The 22,784-nt window shown below is 35.6% G+C and overlaps 1 protein-coding gene across 1 annotated transcript in view; it reads left to right on the top strand.

The window, feature by feature from the left end:
• LRRC9 (leucine rich repeat containing 9) overlaps positions 1-22,784 on the top strand; it is a gene marked incomplete at both ends in the record, with an annotated part of 100,081 nt that overhangs the window by 55,074 nt on the left and 22,223 nt on the right. Inside the window, 10 exons of the mRNA XM_082647576.1 lie at positions 276-467; positions 1,716-1,841; positions 3,989-4,123; positions 5,147-5,324; positions 7,423-7,643; positions 8,573-8,695; positions 12,966-13,096; positions 16,819-16,927; positions 17,570-17,709; positions 20,772-20,908. Coding sequence (XP_082503702.1) covers positions 276-467; positions 1,716-1,841; positions 3,989-4,123; positions 5,147-5,324; positions 7,423-7,643; positions 8,573-8,695; positions 12,966-13,096; positions 16,819-16,927; positions 17,570-17,709; positions 20,772-20,908 — 1,492 coding nt within the window. The remainder of the gene's footprint in view (positions 1-275; positions 468-1,715; positions 1,842-3,988; positions 4,124-5,146; positions 5,325-7,422; positions 7,644-8,572; positions 8,696-12,965; positions 13,097-16,818; positions 16,928-17,569; positions 17,710-20,771; positions 20,909-22,784) is intronic.

Raw genomic sequence — 22,784 nt, 5'->3', positions numbered from 1 at the left:
TTGTTGGAGACCATTATCTTGCCAGTTTCTCTTTTCCTTCTCCTCCATGAAAACAAACATTGCCACTCTATGTTAAAAGGCTGAAGTGAGAATTAAGAGAAAATGACTAGGAAAATATGTACATTGATACCATTGCTGCAGTATAACTAGTGTTTGGGTTTTCTGTGAGGATTACCAAAAAAGCACGTAAAATACTTAGAGAATCAGAGAGAAAAGAACTATGTAAATACAAACCGTGATCCTTCTAGCATCACTTCTATTTGTATGTGTTGCAGGATAACCTTGAATATTTGGATGCAAGTCATAACCATGTGATAACTCTTGAGGGATTTAGAGGTCTGATGAAACTTAAGCACTTAGACTTGAGCTGGAATCAACTGAAAAAATCTGGCGATGAAATAAATATGTTATGCAAACACACCACAAGCCTTCTCACTCTGGATATTCGACATAATCCATGGCAAAAGGTATGAAACAGAAATGTTTATAAAAAAGCAAACAATCATTTTTATTTCAAAGCTGTTTTCTCACTACTATTCAAGAATAGCCAGAAATAGGCAAACTATCTTTGTCTCGCTAGAATTCCCTTAAGTATTTCATAAGTTGAATTTAGTGTAGTGATCAAGTGAATAAAATGTTACTATAAGAAAAGTCTTTAATTTCACATCAGACTTTTTTTGCAACCTCTAATAGTTTAAGAGTATTGTGGTTTTAAAAGTGTTAGATGTCACTGCCATTTGCACACCTTCAGAGAATTTTCATAGTGCAGTATAGCTCAGCATGCTAGAACCCTACTGTAATGAGGCATAGGAACCAAGAATAATAGAATACAGTGAGAGAAACATACTATTAAAGGGGGAAAAATTAACAAAAGCATGTTTACTTTTAAATTAACAATAGTATGTTTCTCTCACTGTATTCTATTATTCTTGGTTCCTATGCTTCACATTCCCTGATGAACCTGAATTATAAAGTCTTATTTATGTTCTGTTATAAAAGGAAATTTGATTGAACGCTATTCTTTCTCATCACAAAAATATGTAGATTCATGCTAAGAAATTTCAATATTCAATGATTATACTGAAGAGTATCTCCAAGTATTTAAAATAAGCCCCAAGTTTATAATTTCAAGACTATTCCTTTCCTTGCTTTTCAAAAATGTATATAGACTGTGTTCAACATTTTTAAAAGGGACTAAAGCATGATTGGTTCTTTTAAATTGGCCGTATTACGATGTTTATACTATTGTATTTCTCCTTTTTAGCTCAGTAAAATTGATGAATATTTTTCTTTTGCCAAATCAGACTTCCTGAATGATCACAGTACAGCTGTAGCCCTGTTGCCAAATTAAATGTCAAGAGCTGAAGATCTGTATTGGATCACCCATGGAGCTGACTAGCTAAATGCTGATCTAGATAAGCAGGAGGCACTGCAGTTGTTCTGTGAACACTTTTCACCACAGTCACTTTTCAACAGCTTGTGGGATTTCCTCTCTCCACAAGAGTAGAACTATCCACCTTCAAACAAAAAAGATTAATTCTTAAATATAATTTAATTTCAACTATTGTTTAAAGAATTAAGCCTTTATTTTTAGACAAATATAATAAAGTAGGAGATGCATAATTTGAATTATGTGGGAAGGAACAAAGAACTCCTTTCCATGTCATAGCACATGTAATATTTTGTAAAAATTAACTTTTGGTATTTTTCCCAAGCCAGCCACATTAAGACTGAGTGTTATTGGCAGATTAAAGACTCTTACTCAGTTAGATGGAGTCCTTATTTCTGAAGAAGAAGCAACAGCAGCTAAGAAATTTATTTCTGGGACAAAGATTACTCAGGTTGGATTTTACTGTTTAATATTTCTTGTTCTATTTAGAATATACAAATAATATTTCCCATACTCTTATTTTGTTATTGAGATTTTATATTCTCTCTTAGCATGCTAATAAAAAGATCAGTCTATAACAATCATATCACTTGAATTTTTTTTCTGTTTAAATGTATTCCATTTAAATACCAACTGGTTGTATGGATTCTCATCCCTGCACACTACCCCCAAAATACCTCTAGGGTAACTGTTTCTTTCCTAGTCAACCTGAACTCACCAGAGTCCTTTAGAACCTACATGAAAATAAGCAACTTTCTGTGGATAAGGTAAGCTTCGAGGCCTTGAGAAAGCATTTAGTAAATTATTTACCTAGTATTGATATTATATGTGTCTGGCTGAAAGAAAACAAAACCTATTAACTTAGGGAAGGGGAAATACCTATATTATCCAGATTAAGAACGCTACTTTGGCCAAAGTAGCTTCAACATCCTAAATATCTCCACTCTAGTTATCTAGCTATTTACTTTTTGTGGAATATTTGAATATTAATTCCTTAATGTAATGTTTAATTTTGTATCTGTTCAAAGTGAAGGAAAGAAACTCTTTTGTTGATAAGAATATAATTAACTCCTGAAGAAGAGTTGGGGATTTATCCTACCAGAAATCAAAACTTACTAAAATCCTGTAAGACAATGTAGAATTGGAAGAGTTAGACAAATAGACCAATACAACAGAGTATAAAGACCCAGTGTAGACCCACACATACCTGGAAACTTGATAAATAACAGAGCTGCCTGTACAGATCAGGGAGCTAGTCAATAAAAGGCACTGGAACAAGTGCATTAAGGCTTTCACTACAAAAAGCAAAACCAAAAATGTTTTAGAAGAAAAGATCAGAGATTATCATTATAATCTTGAATGAGGGAAGAATTTATTATGCAAGAAACAAAGAGCATATACTATAAAAGGTTAGATTTGTCTATGTTAAAATTAATACATCTATTCCTCAAAGGGCAGAAAGTGAAAAGACAAGATATATACTGGGAAAAGAAATTTGAAACACATCTGACAAAAAATATTCTTTATATATCCAAAATATATCAGGAAAAAGACAACCAATCAAACAGAAAACTGAGCAAAACATTTAAACAGACACTTCACTGGAGAGGAAATCAGAACAGCCAAACAACTTAGGAAAAGATGCTCTACCACATTAATACTCAAGAAAATAAACATTAAAACTTAAATGATCTACCAATTTATGGCCACTACTGGGGGGAAAAAAACCCTTGACAATATCAAGTTTTAGCAAAGGTTTGAAGTAAAGGTTACAATTGGTACAACCATCTTGGATAACAAATTGGCCCTATCTAGTAAAGCTAAATATATACATACCCTAAACCTAGCAAGTTATATACTCTAAAGAAACTCTTGCATATATATACCAAGAGTCATGCACAAGAATACTTATGACAGCAATGCTTATAATAGCAAAAAACTGAAATCAGCTCAATGTTCATTGATGGGAGAATTGATAAGGAAATATTATATAGCAATGACATATGAATGAACTACAGCTACAGGAAGAAGCATAGAAGAATCTCATGGATATAATACTGAGCAAAAAAGCAAGTCATAGAAGAATATAAACATATTCAATTTACATAAAATTTGAATATGTGTAAGACTAATATTTTATTTATGGATATAAACATAAGTCTATAAAGAAAGAAAGTATGATAGATACAAAATTTGAGATCAATTGAATGCTTCTTAGGGAATTGATTCACTTGAGATGAGTGATGGCTTCCAAGGAGAAGGAGAGAAAAAAAGATTAGGATGGGGCACCCAGGGAGCTTCTACGGTAGTAGGAATATTCTGGCTCTTAAACTGGTTTCATGATGGATTATATGGTGTTTGTTTTATAATAATCCTTTCACAGTTTTATAAATATTATTTTGTGGTTAAATGTCTGCTAAAACAAAAAAATGAGTGAGATATATAAAGTATATCCAGATACTGAAAACATTTTAAGGTAAAGAAAATGTCATATTTTAAAAGTATTCATTGGGCCGCTCATCTAGGAAACAATTCTTTTAACTATATATATATGGACCTCTCTGTGCTATTTCCTTTATGTGTTTTTCGTTTTATTAGTTATCTCTCTTACGGCATTCTAGTACTAAAGAGGAGAGATCACGGATTCTTAGTATATGGCCTTCTGCCAAAATTCTGACACAGATTTCAAAATTAGGACCACATTCACATCTGAGTGGAAACTGGTACTTGAAGGTAAAGACAATTTATTAAACCTAATATAAAAATTTAATTGATTTTTTTAGTCAGCTTTGGCCTTTGTATCATAACGAGGGCATAGATAGGTAATGGGCAGAAAACTGGAAGAGCTAAATTAAAAGTAAAAGAGAAGTCAAGTCATGAGTAGTTATGTCACAGGGGCTAGAACTCAGCAGTGGTCACTACAGAACAGGAAATTTAGGATAAAGGTACACTGCAAAACCAAAGGGTAGATTCTGAGAATATATCAAAATAAACAAGAAAACTTTAAAGCTCAGAGCCAGAGACCAAGCCAAAAATTTGGATGGCAAGGTAAAAGGGATCAAGAATCCTGGCAAGAGAATGGAGGAACTGGTCAGAATTCAGCCAAGGCTAAGGGAAAAGTTATGGAGCACTAGCAGCTTCTTGCTCAAGAAGCACCCTTTTACCTCTTGCCAAAGATAGAAACTGGGCTAAGAGAATCTGACCCTTGAAAATGGAAGATATTAGTGGCATTCTTTTTATTACAGAATATACATAGATATTTAGTTGTGATGCCGGCTCTGTGATAGTCTTAGCTGACTCCACAGGGAGTTGTGAAATTAGAATGGCCCTTTAAATCTGTCCCAAGTTGGGCTGAGATGGCCAGGCCTTTCTTTCCTTTCATCATTGGATGTGGGCCAACCTGGGAAGGAGCATGACCTTGGACAAGGCAGCTCTCTGCTGCTGATGCTGTCCCTGAAGGGACTGACAGTTGAAGGCTTTCTGCCAACAGCACTTGCAGCAACTGGGACAAGTCCTTCACTGCTGGGAATCTGACTGGCACAGCTCAGTGTCTGTAATACCATATAAGTCCCTCTGAGTTATAATCTTGTCAGATTTTACTTTTCTGTAAACTAAGAGCTTTGCAATATATTTAGTTCCTAGAGGACTTTCTATGTTACTTGCCACATTTGAATTATTTCATTAGCCTTTTTATCTTATAACATTGAAGTTATTGATGTCATCCAGAAGCAACATATAATGTGAATTATTCTACAGATAACTGCCTTAAATTTAGATGGGCAACATCTTTTTGAAATCACAAATTTAGAAAAATTGGAAAATTTGAAGTGGGCATCATTCAGCAACAATAATCTCACTAAAATGGAAGGCTTGGAATCTTGTGTTAACCTGGAAGAGCTCACATTAGATGGAAACTGCATCTCAAAGATAGAAGGTAAGGTATTAGAGAATTCTAAAGTCTTAAAATATGAATGTCTAATTAACAAGAGCAAAAAGTGAATAACACTGAGGATAGAATTTCTGAAGAGGAAGGTCTTCAGAGAATTTCCAAGAAGGTTTGGAGTAGAGTATTCTAAACACCTCTTTAGTGGGATCTGTGACTGACTGCTATATATAATGAGCCCAACTAGCTGCCTTCCCTCCCCTCTCTTAACCAGTGTTTACCATCTATTACCAAACTTAGCACATTACAAACTAGTCAGTGTTCAAAATCTGTGCCATTGAGTAAATAAATGAAAGAATGAGGTGTGCTTTTGAAAAAGATAAAGCAGCTCAGTTCATTTTTCAAAATATGGAATTAAGGTTACATTTGGAAATTTGAAGACTTTCAACAAAATGAACATTTTATTCACTGGAGGTTGAAAATCAGATGTACTATATAAACTTTTACTGGGATCCACATACAAGTACAAATTAAGCAGCTTTATTAATGCCTGCATAAGTGTACACACACACACATCATGCATACTTATCTAGGTATAATACATTTCTGGATGTGCATTTTGGTAACAAGGCTGTCCTTGTCAAGGAGAGAAGGTAGGAATTGAAAATCATGCCTGAGAAAGAGACTTAATTTACACTTTATTAGCTTTTGAATTGTTTTTAGCATGTGTGTACTACCTTTTTCATAAAATAGAAAATTTTACTTTAAAAAATTACATATGCAAAAGCAAGTATTAAAAACAGCATGTATAACATTTGTTATACTTCATTTTAATGGCTGTTAACAATAGTTTCTAAAAATTGCTTGATCATAAGAATCACTTAGGATACTTATTGAGTATATAGATCCACAGGCCTCTCCTCTGTAGATTTTAGCTAAGTAAACAGTGCGGGGGTTGGGGGTGGGAGGGCGGAGGTGTAGGTCAGGCATCTGTGTTTACAACTATCACTAGTCTCCATTCCCATACAATAGGGTGTTAATTTTGCTATGTATGTAACAATTGAGAACCCTATTTCCTTTTTATTCCCCTCCATAAGCCTACTAAAGGGAAGACTCCTTCAACCTGTATTTTCCCTATACCCACTTTTCAAACATAGCTATCCCACTAAACTTTAACAGATATTTATCTTCTTTTTTCCAAACATAGATAGGCTTAATATGCATTTAAGGATTTTTGCTTTGATACTACATCCTAACTTGCCCTAGATTGATTTGCTTTCAGCATTTCATAGTCCCATGATAAAGGCTGGTGTGAAAGGGGTGCATGAATAAAATTTATTGAGGACTGATTATTTATTTGCCAAAAGCTATAACTGATACTTTTCAAATGCCATTCCGTTTAATTCCATAACCGTTAGAAGTAGATTTCAGTATATCCATTTCATGGATGAAGAAAATTTGTCTCAGAGGTTACATAATTTTACATAATTTACCTATGGTCCCAAATCTAGTGTGAAACCAACATTTGAAACCAGTTCTAACTCCAGAGTTCTTATCTGTCAACTGCACCATCCTACCTACAGTTATAAAGTGTCTACAGCACATAATGTACATAGGGGGTTAGATTGTGGTGAGAGGAAGCATTTTCTAAAGTTCTGTCTTAGACTGCTTTCAAGCATACAAAGGTAGAATTAGGTTCTTTTTAATACAAATGATGGCACAGTAAGGAATACTTTCCAGAGTGTTGTATTCTAGTTCCTTACCCTTAATGTTTTACAATGGGGGTTGGTGATTATTTTGAGCTTTGTAAAGTAGAGCTTTATATTATTGTGATGGTGAAAACCTTAATTAATTACATAATTTAAAGGTTATTTGAAAGCTTAATTCAGTATTTCCTATACAATACCTTCCCTTAACACCTAAAAAAAATGTGTCTACTTGGAAATCCAAAATTGGAATTTAATATATTATCTAGTACACATTTTATTCTTCTTTAACAAAAGGAAAAACAATGATGGTTAATACTATAAAATCTGTAAAGCCATTTGAACTTAGAAAAAGAGAAACAGTAAAACAACCAGCCAGGTATTTTTTAAATTAACTTTTCAGTGCTGTCTGAATCTTTTCTTGAATTTGCTTATTTTTCTAGGCATTTCCAAGCTGACTAAATTAACCCACCTCAGCATAAATAATAATCTCCTCACTGGTTTGGAAAAGCATACTTTTGATAACATGCTTCATCTTCATTCCCTTTCTCTTGAGAACAACAAAATCACTTCATTGAGTGGTTTACAAAAAGCTTTTACACTAATTGAATTATACATAGGCAATAACTATATTGCTCTCAATCAGGAGATCTACAATTTAAAGGTGACTATCTGGAGTACTAATGTTTTTGGTTTTCTAAATATTTTCTTATTTCTTTATACTATGAAAGTAATGCATGTTCACTGTACAGAATTTGGAAAATATAGAAAAATGTAAGGAAGAAAGTAAAAATCAAGAAAAATGTATTTGATGTCCATTTCCTACCATTGGGACTTGCAGTGGCCTCTTTCCTTTTGCTGATACCATATTGCTAGGGCTTTATCTCCTACCAAAAACTTATGTCCATTTCCCATCTTTCCTTACTTGCAGCCTTATCCTCATTGTATTCCCCCAATACAACTACTTCTAGAGCTGCAGAGTCAACCTAATCAACAACAGCAACAAAACAAACCATTTTACATTATAGATGAGGATTAGTTTTACTCCCTCTTGTCTTAACCTCTCCCATCCATATCTACTCAGGGCCCTTCCTTCACAACAAACGTCTTATCTAATAAGGAAGCACATTTTCCCTTAAGATGAATTCTGCTACTCTCTTACAAGGCAGAAGCACTTCAGTTTTATCCCTCATCAGAAGACTGTTTTTCATTGTTTCATTTCACTGTTGTATCTGTATACACACATACTATTTAACAGATCATTATTCCATAAACAAAGTATATGTTTTAAACTTTGCTAAGTTTCTTTGCAAATCTTTATCATGGGTAATACATTTAGCACCAGCATCCAAAAAGGGATTCTGATCATATAATGTAGACCACTGAAATACCGCACAAAATTAGACCTTAACAGTATGAAAGTATAATGCTTGCACTAAACAGCAGCATACTTAAAAGCACTCAAATCACTATGAAATGATGGAGTAATTTAATATTAAAATTCAAGGATGATTGAACTCTTAAGGGGAAAAAAACTTGTTAGAGTGAGATATATATGTATATCACTTTAAATGTATGTATTTTTATTACCAGGGTTTATGCAACCTGGTCATTCTAGACATGTATGGAAACATTATTGTTAGGAATCAAGAAAACTACCGGTTGTTTGTAATATTTCATCTTCCAGAACTGAAAGGTCTGGATGGAATCTCAATTGTAAGTTGTTTTATTGACTCATAGCATTTGGTCCAGGCTTCATATTAATATATCCATAGGCCATAATCATTTTGAATGTTGCTTTATCACTAGTATGTTACCCAAACTTATTATGCTTATTAAAATCTAGGTCTCCAAAGCACATTTTAGATCTGGGTTTTAATTGTTTAAATTGAGGTAGTCTGGGAGGGAAGATGCTGCGTACATTTGCACCCACTGAATTCAGTGCCTAACAAATTTATGAGACAGGATAGGAGAAACTGCCCTGGACCCCTACCGTCCTCTTGGGCCTAAAAACAGCTTCCTGTTACCTGGAAAAATACAGTTGTTAAGATTTAAGAAAAACATATTTGAACCAAAAAATGGTATGTCAACATTACTAGTAAACTATACTAGTAAAAAATAACTTTTTATACTGTGTAAAAAATAACACAGAACATAGGACTGAATATGAAAGCAATATTTGGAAACTTGGATTCTATAACTAGTAAGTTCATACAGGGCTCCTGATTTCCATGTAACAGGATAAGTGCAAAACAAATGGGTGAAGAATAAAAAGGTTCCCTGTGTAACATTGCCTAGCCCCTGTCAGACAATAAAACTCATCAAATTTCTAGGAAACTGAGAGATAGTTCATGATTATTTGGGACTTTGAGGTGCTCTGAGAAAATTACTAATTCTAACCCTGATTTTTTTCAGGGCCCTTCTCAGAATGAAGAATCAAAAATATTCTCCCCCAAACACAAACAATTCTCTAGAATCTTGTATACTGGGTTTTATTTAGGTGTTGGCTTTCATTGAGGGACGTTTTAAAAACAGTCTCATGAAACTAGTACTGTATGTGCTCCAATGGTGGTGTTGAGTATCTTATCCTTCCTATCTCTCTGTGCCCTCATTTGAAGGGCCACCTGAGAAAGTGCTTTTAGAAGTCAGTGTAGGAAAACCTTTCCCCCCTGAGGAAAAGTTATGCTGTCCTCACTGACAATGAGTATTTTTAAACTATTTTCCTTTTCACTTTGACTACCTAAAAGCTCAGGGCCACATTTATGGTTCAATGACAGAAACCCTGTAGGACTTATGGTCTATCTGTCCCTATCCCCAGTTTTGATCTATTTAACTTACATCATCCTCAGTCTTGATCTTCACTATTTATTATTTGCATTTTACTATTTGAGTATATGTTCCTCCTGTAAGCTGCCATAAATTCTTTGTGGAATGAGGTAGAATATAAATATATGAATTAATAATGGACATGAAGACTAGATTGAATAATTTAGACTTTAATTGAGAGGTAATGGGAAGGCATTGAAGATTTTTGAATTGGGGAATAACATTTTGAAAACCATATATTAGGAAATTTAACAGCAGTGTTTAAAGTGATTGATGAAAAACCAATAGGAGGCTATTAGCGTGGTCTACATGTGAGGTAATGAGAAACTGAAATAAACCAAGGGGAAGTGGTTTTAAAAATGGAGAGCTGAAAGGTAGGAGAAATACTGGGAAGAATTGACAGAACTTGGCAACCAATTAAATTTGAAGGACGAGGAAATGGAAGAATAAAAGATGTCTACAAGACTTGAGTCTATTCCACTAAGAGATATCATAACAGAAATATGATTACGGGAAGAAAAGCATTTTCAGGAATAAGATGATTAGTGTTAGACACACGAAGAAAGCTGATAATTAAAACCAAAAGGATATAACATTGACTAAGGAAAGAGAGTAAAGAAAGTAAAGAAATCCAAGTGAGCCTTTAATACTTCCATTTAGGAAATGTAAAGAGGAAAAGAAGCCACCAAAAGTAGACACAGAGGGAAGTAGAAGAGCAATATAATCCTAGAGTGTTTGAGAGGTAAATGGACCTGGACTTTAGAAATGACATAGTCTAAATCCTTTATTTTATCAATGAGCGCAAAGAACTCCAGAGAATTTAAATGACATTCCAAGTGACATGACTTTTTAATGGTAAAGTATGGACAGCTGAGCCTCACTCTGTGCCCAAGGCTCCATGGATATATAATCATACCAGGAAGTAAGGGAGTGGTACTGGAAGTTCCAACCCTCTAATCATGGTTGCTGCCCCTGGCAACCAGCCCCCATTCTTAAGGACTTTCCAAAAGTCATCTTGTTAAGATACTCAGACTGGTTGAAAGGAGCTTGTCATAAATAGCAACACAGTCCTTTCACCTTTATGGCTCTGGACCTATTTCAGAAACCGAAAACAAAAAACCAAATATTATAATAAAAGATGCCCCTATGGCTCTTATATAGGAAATTATGAGGGTTTGAGGAGCTATGTGCCAGGAACAGTAGACAAAGACCAAATATAGGTTTCTTATTATAAATCACAATATCACAGCTCATGCTCTGGCCTTTGAACACAGATCCTTTACAGCAAAATGATCAGAAAATTCAAAATATATTGGAATATTACTGTAATCCCATTCAGTAATTATCCAGTCCATAATCATATAGAAATGTCTCTCCCAGTGAGGCCACTCAGATTTGCAGGTTTCCATTGGAGACTTTGTCAGGTTCCAAAAGCAGGAGTGGTCTCAAAACACATAGCTTAATCCTTTCTTCAGGCATCTGATATAATTGAACTGAGACAATATCATCTCTTGCTCTGAACCCCTTTTGAGGTAATATAATATTGGATTTCCTCATTACATAATCTATTTATTAATTCCTTTACCCGTAAGTGTCCTTCCCTGTTCTCTCCATTTATACCCATACTTTTCCACCTTTGGAAGGGATATTAGATTCAGCCACTGTGCTGGTCTAGTCTAGCATATACCTCCCCTCAGTCCACCCCACTTCAGATAGGACAAGGTTATATAGGTGCAAAACTAGTGGGCTATTTTTGCCACCAGGAAATACAGATACATTCACTGTTAACCCCAGTTTTGCCAGATGGGGTGAAGGTAAAACCTACCCCCATCAGGCCTTTAGGAATCCTGACAAAAGGCTTAAAAACATAGTTTCTCGCTTAGGAATTATCCCTGTTTCCAGTATTTGTAGTTGTAGCTGTGGTCCTGTGGCCACTGCATCAGGTAGAAAAAAAATTTGAGGTGATGTGAGGAAGAATGAAAGAAAAAATATAATGGTTATACCAGCATCATCCTTCTTTCGCAAGAATTGCATAGTCATATCAGCATCCTTGCCCCATCCCCCAGATGCACCAGAAAAACAGAAGTCTATCCAGCGGGGACCCTTCTTTAGCCCCATTCATGTTCACACTGAGTATGAGCACTCTTAGGAAGGTATTTAAGCCAGCCCATCATGCTTTTATCTCCCCCCGCATTTTAGACAACCAATGTTTTAATTGCCCATTCTAGTTCTCTATTGAACTACTACTCTGAGGGGGATATCTTTCTGCCCACTGTTAGACATTATGGGCTGTTCAGTGTGTTCCTTGGTCTGAAGAAATAAGTCAACTGTCCAGATTGGTGCAATATCTTCTGTTCCAGTTCTTTTATAGCATTATGTGCATTTGCATTTACACTGGGTAAGCAAATCCCAGTCCAGAGTCAGTATCTATTCCTGTCAAGACCCATTTGTAGTCCCCCAGGGCTACCAGCCTCAGTCTGACTTGCCAGCTATATTCAGGGCCTTCCCACAGGGAAATCTGCCACATAGCCATCTGCAGTCTCTGTCTCTTTTGCTGGCAGACAGAACAGTTCTTATTGGCATTTAGTGCCTCAGAGGGTGCAAGAGGAATATGTCTAGATTCAGCCCATCTCCGCACTGCTGTAGACCCCCAATGTCCACCTATTTTATAGACCCAGGTGGCCACCTTAAGTGAGCATATGGGCATATCTGCTTGTCAATTCCAATCACCTTCCAAAATGGGAAGAGAGTTCAGATGGGCATCAATGTGTCCTACTTTAATGTACACCTCAAATTTCCATAAGGCTGTGCCCCATATGGGCATCTTTTTAATAGGTCAGTTTTCCATTGCCCTCCTGCCTGACCATATGGCCAGGCCAGGAACAGTAGATGAAGGTTTCTTATTATTATCTCAGTAACACACCAGAGGACTCACCACAGTGTCATTCCTCAGGTCCCAAGGTCCCTAGGTGGTCTGCCTTCTTCTCTGCACCTTTCAGTCTCCTATATTTATTTTATATATAATATCCAAGGGTTTAGCTGTACTTAGTAGGAAATAGGGAGAAATGAGGCTATTCCATTTTGACCTGGAACCAAAGAATTAATGTCATTTAGTCATCTGTAAGAGAGAACCTCACTTTCTAAATATCCTCATATACAGGAACCACCAGAGATTGAGTGTGCAAAAGATTTGTTTGGTGGCAGACTTACTTCTGACATGATTGCTGAACGACAAGGACATTCAAACTTCACCCAAATGCAAGAACTAAATTGGACTTCATCATCCATCAGGTACAATCATTTTATTCTATGCTATTTGATATTATAATATATAGTTATTATTATTTTTCTAAGGTTTATAATTTATACATCTTATCCAAATATAACCAGTAATTCAGAAAATCATCTACACTACTTCACAATCTCATACTAACTTTACCATCTTTGAATTGCATTAATAACTTTTATTATCACACACTATGATTAAAAATGTCATCAAGCTCTTTCTAAGACCTTATATTTCCCTTTTCTTTTACAATCAAGCTTTTAAAATTAGAACATACTAGGTTTGCTCCTCACATTGTACCACTCTAATCCAATGCTCTCTGGCTACCACTGCCACCATTCCTCTGATGCTGTTCTCATGAATGTTATCATTGTCCTCCTGTTTAATAAATCCGTTTCTCTTCTTTTTCTATTCTGCACTCTTCATAGGCAGACATCTTTAGCCATAGTTTTAATTTATGACGATGACCCCCTAATTTACCCCAAATCTAGCCTCCTAATTTGAATATTCGATTGCTCTCTAGATAGCATCTAGGAAACAACATTCACCTGTTGTCGCCCAAGCCAAAAATCTAGAGTCCACTCTCTCTCCTTTGTCCTCCATTTTTTTGTTTGTTTGTTTGTTTGTTTTTTTGCGGTACGCGGGCCTCTCACCGCTGCGGCCTCTCCCATTGCGGAGCACAGACTCCGGACCCGTAGGTTCAGCGGCCACGGCTCACGGGCCCAGCCACTCCGTGGCACGTGGGATCCTCCCGGACCGGGGCACGAACCCGCGTCCCCTGCATCGGCAGGCAGACCCCCAACCACTGTGCCACCAGGGAAGCCCTTGTCCTCCGTTTTTAATTAATCACTACATTCTATAGAGTCTGTGTCTTAAGTATGTGTCATAGTTCCCCCCTTCTTTCCATAGTCATTGCCCTTGTCCTAGGTTGGGGAATTAACTAATTTAGAAACTGTTTTTTTTTTGTCTTATACAACCTTACCTGCAAATTCATCTATTATCCATACCGCCTTCTAAGATGCAAGTTTTATCAGATCACTTCCCTTCTCAACATTGTTCAGTGTCTTTCCACTGTCTACAGAATAAAATTTTAAATCTCTTTGTACAACATAGAAGGCCCTTCCTTTTTTATTATAGTTTTTCTGAATCCCATTTCTTGAGGACACAGACAGTGACTTTCATATTTGTTGTAGCCTTTCCAAACATATTGTCTGCACTTAGGAAACAAACTAATGAAAACATGTCAAAAGAATAAATGACTTTTAATGTATAAAGTGTATCATAATTATAACTTTAGGGGTGAGCATTTCTTTAAAGGTGTGGTAGGCTTTTGCACAGCCAAGGAAACCATCAACAAAATGAAAGGACAACCTACTGAATGTGAAAAAGTATTTGCAAATTAAATATATGACCAACAAGAAGTTAATATCCAAAATATATAAACAGACGATACAATTCAACATCAAAAAAAAAAAAACCAACCAACCTGATTAAAAATGGGCAGAAGAGATCTGAATTGACATTTCCCAAAGAAGACATACAGATAGCCAACGGGCACATGAAAAGATGCTCAACATCGTTTATCATCAGAGAAATGCAAATGAAAACCACAATGAGGGCTTCCCTGGTGGCGCAGTGGTTGAGAGTCCGCCTGCCGATGTAGGGGACACGGGTTCGTGCCCTGGTCCGGGAGGATCCCACATGCCGTGGAGCGGCTGGGCCTGTGAGCCATGGCCATTGAGCCTGCGCATCTGGAGCCTGTGCTCCACAACGGGAGAGGCCACAACAGTGAGAGGCCCGCTTACCGCAAAAAACAAACAAACAAACAAACAAAAAACACAATGAGATATCATCTCACACTTGTCAGAATGGCTATCATCAAAAAGACCACAAACAACAAATGTTGACGAGGATGTGGAGAAAAAGGAACTCTCATATACTGTTGGTAGGAATGTAAATTGGTACAGCCACTATGAAAAACAGTATGGTTTCTCAAAAAAACTAAAAATAGAACTACCATGTGACCCAGCAATTCCACTCCTGGGAAGAAATGAAAACACTAATTCAAAAAAGATACATGCACCCCAATGTTCATAGCAACATTATTTACAATTGCCAAGATATGGAAGAAACCTAAGTGACCATAAACAGATGAATAAAGAAGATGTGGTATATACATATAAAATGGAATAGTACTCAGCCACAAAAAAGCAGGAAATTTTGTTTTTGCTATTTGCAACAACATGGATGGACATGGAGGGTATCATGCTAAGTGAAATATGTCAGACAGAGATAGACAAATACTGTATGATATTACTTATATGTAAAAAATAAACTATGAATATAACAAAAAAGACTCACAGATATAGAGAACAAACTAGTGGTTACTAGTGGGGAGAAGGAAGGGGGTGAGACAAGATAAAGGTAGGAGATTAAGAGGTACAAACTACTATGTATAAAATAAATAAGCCACAAGGATATACTGTACAACACAGGGAATATAGCCAGTATTTTATAACAAATATAAATGGAATATAATCTTTAAAAATTGTGAATCAGTATGTTGTACACCTGAAACTTACATAATATTGTATATCAATTATACCTCAATTAAAAGAATATATAAATGAAACAAATTGGGATATATGAAAAAAAGAAGTGTTTAGAACAAGGTGATTAAGCTTTATGCTCTTCTCCCTCATAGCTCAAAGGAAGGTAAAACACTTTTAAAGCTGTGGACTAGGAATCAAGCATTCTTACCAATTACCAAAACATCCTTACAAGGTGGAATGCCATAAAAGTTTTCAGGAGATTCCACAGAAAACTCTGTTTTCAAAGAAATTACCTACTTTCTCCTTTTCTTTCCTATCCCAAACCCCTTCCTGGCATTTCAGAAATAACCTATTTCATATATATCCTCTGCAGTTTACAACCTGAAAATCTTATGGTTTACCATATCAACTTCACTATGACTTCATGAACATGTATGGAATTATAAAGAAATTGGAAATGTTTATTTTTAACGTTTCTTTTATGATAGTTCTATATTTATGTGATAATAGACATGTTTTTTTAAGTCAATGAAATTGTATGTCATTTTCTTACACATGTACCCAACAAAAATGTGTATTTATCTGATCATTTGGCCCATATATTTTATTTTTTTAAACTAACTTTACTTTTTATTTATTTTTAAAAATAAATAAATTTTATTTATTTATTTTTAAAAATAAATAAATAAATTATTTATTTATTTTTGGCTGCTTTGGTTCTTCGTTGCTGTGCGTGGCTTTCTCTGTTTGCAGCGAGCAGGAGCCACTCTTTGTTGCAGTGCGCGGGCTTCTCATTGTGGTGGCTTCTCTTGTTGCAGGGCAAGGGCTTTAGGTGCGTGGGCTTCAGTAGTTGTGGCACGTGGGCTCAGTAGTTGTGGCTCGTGGGCTCTGGGCGCAGGCTCAGTAGTTGTGGTGTACAGGCTTAGTTGCTCCGTAGCATGTGGGATCTTCCTGGACCAGGGCTCGAACCTGTGTCCCCAGCATTGGCAGGTGGATTCTCAACCACTGCACCACCAGGGAAGCCCTGACGCATATATTTTATATTAAGGCAATTCTTTTCCATAGAATTTGTCAGATCAGATCTTTTAAAAACGCCTTTGGGGTTACACATGAGAGATTCACCAATATAATTTGCCTGTTAAAATTATAACTGTATTTACTCTGTCTAAATTCAGAACTGTGGATTTGATTCCAGTTGACCAATTTAGAAATGTGTGTAATGTGAATCTACAGAACAATAATCTTACCTCATTCAGTGGATTAATCTATCTGCCTAACGTGAAGGTGAGTCACTCACAAATTTTCTTTTTTTCTTTCAAGGTTTTCAGTGCAAGTTGTAATCTTCTTTACTTTGGGCTAAAATGTATACTCATGTCATTAAAGAAGAGAAATTAATTTTCTGAAAGTATTTTTTCACCAAGAAAAAAAGCATTACTTCCCAAAGTTATTTCAGTTGATCTCAATTTTATGCGATTGTCTTATAAGCAGTGAGTCTTCCTGTCTAATAGGAGATGGGATGGAAGGCTGCCTCTGTAGTGAGTGAAGTTGGAGGATACTGTGGTTCTCAAAGCAGCCTCATCGCCTCCTGTCCTACAGCTTTGAGCCATCTACTAATGCCTTTTAAACTTAGGGAAATAACGATCTCTCCAACTAGAGTTATTTCATCTAAATAAGGCTTGGAGAAGTCAGGAGTACAGATTGAGAAAGTTGAGCAACTTTCTAGGTCTCCATTATTTTGTTTGAAATGGTGTATTTTTCAGCATGTGAGATGATAAAAAACACATTCAAAGCCAAATCCAGACAATTTAGGACATAAAAATTTGTCATTTTTAACACTAATATATTAAATTATGTTGTATAGCCAAAGATATATTTACAGCATCATTCCTATGTTAATATCTGATTAATAATGGATTCCTTCTGTAGGTCTTATGCCTCAACTATAATCATATTGAATCAATCATGCCCCGACTAAAGCCTCAGACTCACTTGACCAATAGACAACTACTCTACCAGAAAGTGCCTTCAAGTGGCTATGGGCAGCAAGGAACTTCAAAAATAAACAGGTATTATTCTTTTTTTTTACAACTATAAATAATTTTGGTTGGGAATTTAAAAAGCAGTTAGTCACATTAATGACAGCAGTACGTACATTTAGCTTATTTTAATACTTAATTTAATAGCTACATGTCAAAAATAAACTTCACAAATAAAAAGATACCAAAATACTTCTTTGTTATTGTTTTTTCCCAGCCTTCTCCATTTCATACTTATATTGTATGATAAATAAATTTCATTTTATTGCTAAGTAGTATTCCATTATATGACAAGTTGTTTATCTTTTATCATTGATGAACATTTGGGTTGTTTCCAGTTTGAAGCTATTTTGATTAAAGTTGCTATGAAAATTTATACCCCTCCTTTATATTGGAGACTACTCAGATTTGTTTTTTAACAGCTTTACTGAAGTACAGTTTACTTACCATATTCACTCATTTTAAGTGTATAATTTTTACTAAATTTATAGAATTGTGCAATTACTACCTACTGCAGTACAGTTTTAGAACATTTCCATCACACAACAGAGAGATGCCTTGTGTCTATTTGGAGTCAATTCCCTTTTGCACCTCTAGGTCCAAGATACCACTAATCTACTTTCTAGAGAGTTATGTTTTCCAGACATTTTATATAAATGGAATAATATAATATGTGGTCTTTTGCATTTGACTTCTTACACTTAGCATAATGTTTTTGAGATTCATCCATGTTATAGCATCTATTAGTTCATTCTTTTTTTATTGCTGAATATGTTGGGCATTCCATTGTCTGGATATATTCCACATCATGTTTATCTATTCACCAGTTGATAGACATTTGGACTGATCCCACTTTGGGGTTGGTATGAATAATGATGCTATAAAGATTTGTGTAGAAGTATTTGTATGTGCTCATGTTCACATTTCTCTTGAGTAGACACCTAAGAGTGAAATTCCTGAGTCGTATGGTAATTTAATGTTTAACTTTTTAAGAAACTGCCACACTGTTTTCCAAAGTGGTTGCACCACTTTACATTACCAAAAATTTTTGAAGGTTCTAATTTCCCCACATCCACACCAACACTTGTTGTCTGTGTTTTTGATTACAGCCATTCTAGTGGAGTTAAAGAAGTACCTTATTGTGGTTTTAATTTGCTTTTTTTTTTTTTTTTTGCGGTATGCGGGTCTCTCACTGTTGTGGCCTCTCCCGTTGCGGAGCACAGGCTCCGGACACGCAGGCTTAGCGGCCATGGCTCACAGGCCCAGCCGCTCCGCGGCATGTGGGATGCTCCCGGACCAGGGCACGAACCCGTGTCCCCTGCATCGGCAGGCGGACTCTCAACCACTGCGCCACCAGGGAAGCGCCCATTAGCCATTATTATATCTTATTTGTGACTGTTTAAATCTTTTGCTTATTTTTCAATTATGTTGTTTGGTTTTTTATTACTGAGTTCTTTAAATATTCTGGATACAAGCCCTTTATCAAATAAATGATTTACAAGTATTTTCTCTCAATGTGTGGCTTGTCTTTTTATTTTCTTAAACAGTGTCTTTTAAAAGAATTTTAATTTTGATAAAGTCCAATTTATCAACTTTTTCTTTTACAGATTATGATTTTGTTGTTGTACCTAAGAACTCTTTGCCTAACCTAAGTTCACAAAGATTTTCTCATATGTTTTCTTCAAAAAAATTTTTTTCCTCTTACATTTAGGACTATGATCCATTTTGAGTTTATTTTTGTACACGTTGTGAGGTAAAATGTGAGGACTAAATCCATCTTTTTGCACATGTATATTCATTTGTCCCAGCACCATTTGTTTAATATACTATCCTTTCCCCCACTGAGTTGCCTTGGTACCTTTGTTGAAAAGCAATTGACCATAAATATAAAAGTTTGTTTCTGGACTCTTAATTCTATTCCATTGATCTAGGTGTCTGTCCTTTTGCCAGTTCCAGACTGGTTTGATTACTGCAGCTTTATAAGTTTTGAAATCAGGACATGTAAGCCCTCCAACCTTGTTCCTTTAAAGATTGTTTTGGATATTCTGGGTTATTTGCATTTCCTTATAACTGTTATGATGAGATGGTTATTTTCTGGAGAAAAAAAGAAGAAAGAAAACCTGCTGGACTTTAGATAGAGATTGCATTGAATCTATTGATCAATTTTGGGACAACTACCATCTTAGTAGTAATAGTGAGTCTTCTAATCTGTGAACACAGAATATTTCTCCATTTATTTAGATCTTTAATTTATCTCAGCAATGTTTTGTAATCTTCTGTGTATACATTTTGTACTCCTTTTGTTAATTTTTTGTGAAGCATTTTATCCTTCTTTATACTATTGTGAATAGAAGTCTTAATTTCATTCTCAGTTTATTGAAGATGTATAGAAATTCAGTTGATTTTTGTATATTAATCTTTTACTCTGTAATCTTGCTGAACTCATTTATTGGTGCAATAATAGTTTTTTGGTGGATTCCTAAGGATTTTCTAAATATAAGACCCTGTCATCTGAGAATAAGGACAGTTTTACTAATTCCTTTCCAATCTGAATACATTTGTTTTTTTCTTTTTCTTGCCTGATTGCACTGGCTCTTGCTTTTTATTTCAAGTAACTCTTTCTGTATTTCTTTGTTCTTTAGCATATAAAACTGTTTTTAAAGAAGAAAATGTGATTATTATATAAATTATGAAGACAGAATATTATAGTTTGATTTATTACTAAATTCATTCTTTTTCTTTTTATTGGAGTATAGTTTTTTTTTTTTTTTTTTTTTTTGCGGTACGCGGGCCTCTCACTGCCGTGGCCTCTCCCATTGCGGAGCACAGGCTCCGGACGCGCAGGCTCAGCAGCCATGAGTCATGGGCCCAGCCGCTCCGCGGCACATGGGATCCTCCCGGACCGGGGCACGAACCCGTGTTCCCTGCATCGGGAGGCGGACTCTCAACCACTGCGCCACCAGGGAAGCTCCATTCTTTTTCTTTTTAAACTTCAATTTATAGTAAATACATACCAAACTGTCTTTTCATGTTTATACAAACAGCTGGTTTGAAATTAAGTTTATGGGCTCAAACTTACATGTGTGTTTCAGAGATACAATGAGCAGTGAAAATTTGCCTCCAATAATGCACAGTTTAGAAGTTCTTCATTTGGGCTACAACGGAATTTGTAATCTCATTCAGCTACAGCTTAACAGACTAAGAAATTTAAAATTCCTCTTTCTTCAGGGTGAGTAGCAACACTATTCATGTATAAGTCTTTATTATTAAAAACTGATTTGATTATCATCCTGTTTTGAAAGCAAATATAAGCATCAACATTAAAACAGATTCATTGACAAAAATATTTCAGTAATCACTAATGGGTTTATCTTGGGTTATTTATATAAATAATGTAAATGTGATATTCTAGAGCTACAGAATATTGCATTCTAGCTCTGACACCAAGACACATGGCATTTTCTATGCAGCATGAATGACATAATGGGGCTAGAGTGGTCTCAGTGGAAAGGGTGAGTCCAAAATGCAGTTTAAAAGAAGTAAATATTAGTACTTAATGACTAGATATACAAGGAAAGAAAAATAGTTCAAGATGTTTGCATGCTTTTATTAAGAGATTGGGCAAAATGAGGTACTAAAGCTAGGGAAAGATTAGTTAGTGTTGTGACAACTTTCAGACATGAAAATGGAAACTTTTTCAAGTTGTAGTACTGCACCACAGGTCAAAACTGGAGATGTATATTTTAGAATTATCCCAGTGGAGGTAACAGGTAAAGTCATAGCATATGTGCTTACTTAGGAAATAAGTATAGAGAAAGAATGAAAAGCCAAAAAGGGATGTGGAGACAAACCCACTACCTCTCAGCAATTCCCTTCCACACCCCACACCCAGTATTAAGAAGGGTGGAATAAGCACCAGCAAAGGAGACATTCACAAAATTTTGAAAGAAAACCAAGAAATACAAACTCTAAATGTCAGGAGAAAAGAGGGTGATTGACCTAAAGTCAAATGATAAAAAGAATGAGGCCTATGAAAAACATACTGGATGTACACAATTGGATTCAACAAAAAAGGAGACCATTAGTAACCTTCAGAGTATCAGATTTGGAAGTGTGGGAAGAGCAAAAGCCAAAGTGAAAACAATATAGAGGGAAGTGGTTGGATAGGCAGTAAAGACAACAAACAGAGGTTGGATGCTCAAGGAACTTGTCCCTGAAAAGAAGGTAAGAGATCAGAAGGTAGCTAGTGAAATTATAAGCATATTTTAAAGGTTTGTAAAGAGGTGAGTTAGGTTAAAGATACTGAACAGGAGGAGATAATTCTAAGGTCAGTCTAAAGAGAGAAGAGGGCAAAAGTTGTAGAGGAGTACACAAATGTAGGCAGTGATAAGATGACGCCATGCCATGGTCTACCAGAGAGTTAATGAACTTACATTTCACATATTGTGTTAAGTTTGCAAGATGGTGGGAAAGGTACAGTCTTTAGGGAAAGGGCAGGGTGGGGCTGTAGGGAAGCAAGTTAGAATCTTAAGGGTTAAGGGTCAAATTTATCTAAAATATAACTATCTAGTTAAATAAGTGGGAATTGGGAGACCATCAAGATGGCGGAGGAGTAGGATGTGGAGATCACCTTCCTCTTCACAAATACATCAAAAATACATCTGCATGTGGAACACTCCTACAGAACACCTACTGAACGTTGGCAGAAGACCTCAGACTTCCCAAGGGCAAGAAATCCCTATGTATCTGGGTGGAACAAAAGAAAAAAGTAAAAACAGAGACAAAAGAATAGGGACGGGACTTCCACATCTGGGAGGGAGCTGTGAAGGAGGAAAAGTTTCCACACAATAGGAAGCCCCTTCACTGGTGGAGACGGTAAATTGTAGACTTCAGGTTTGCTGTCTGAGACTGACTTGTTTCTGATTTTTATGCTTAGTATAGTTTTTAGCACTTGTTATCATTGGTGGATTTGTTTATTGGTTTGGTTGCTCTCTTCTTTTTTTAATTACTTTTTAATTTTTTAATTTTAATAATTTTTAAAAAGTTTTTAAATTTTAATTTAATTTAATTTTTTCTTTCTTTTTTTCTCCCTTTTCTTTTCTTCT

This window comes from Grampus griseus, assembly GCF_964374135.1.
Source record: "Grampus griseus genome assembly, chromosome: 2".
NCBI classification, from domain to species: Eukaryota; Metazoa; Chordata; class Mammalia; order Artiodactyla; family Delphinidae; genus Grampus; species Grampus griseus.
This window is presented reverse-complemented; position numbering and strand designations above follow the sequence as displayed.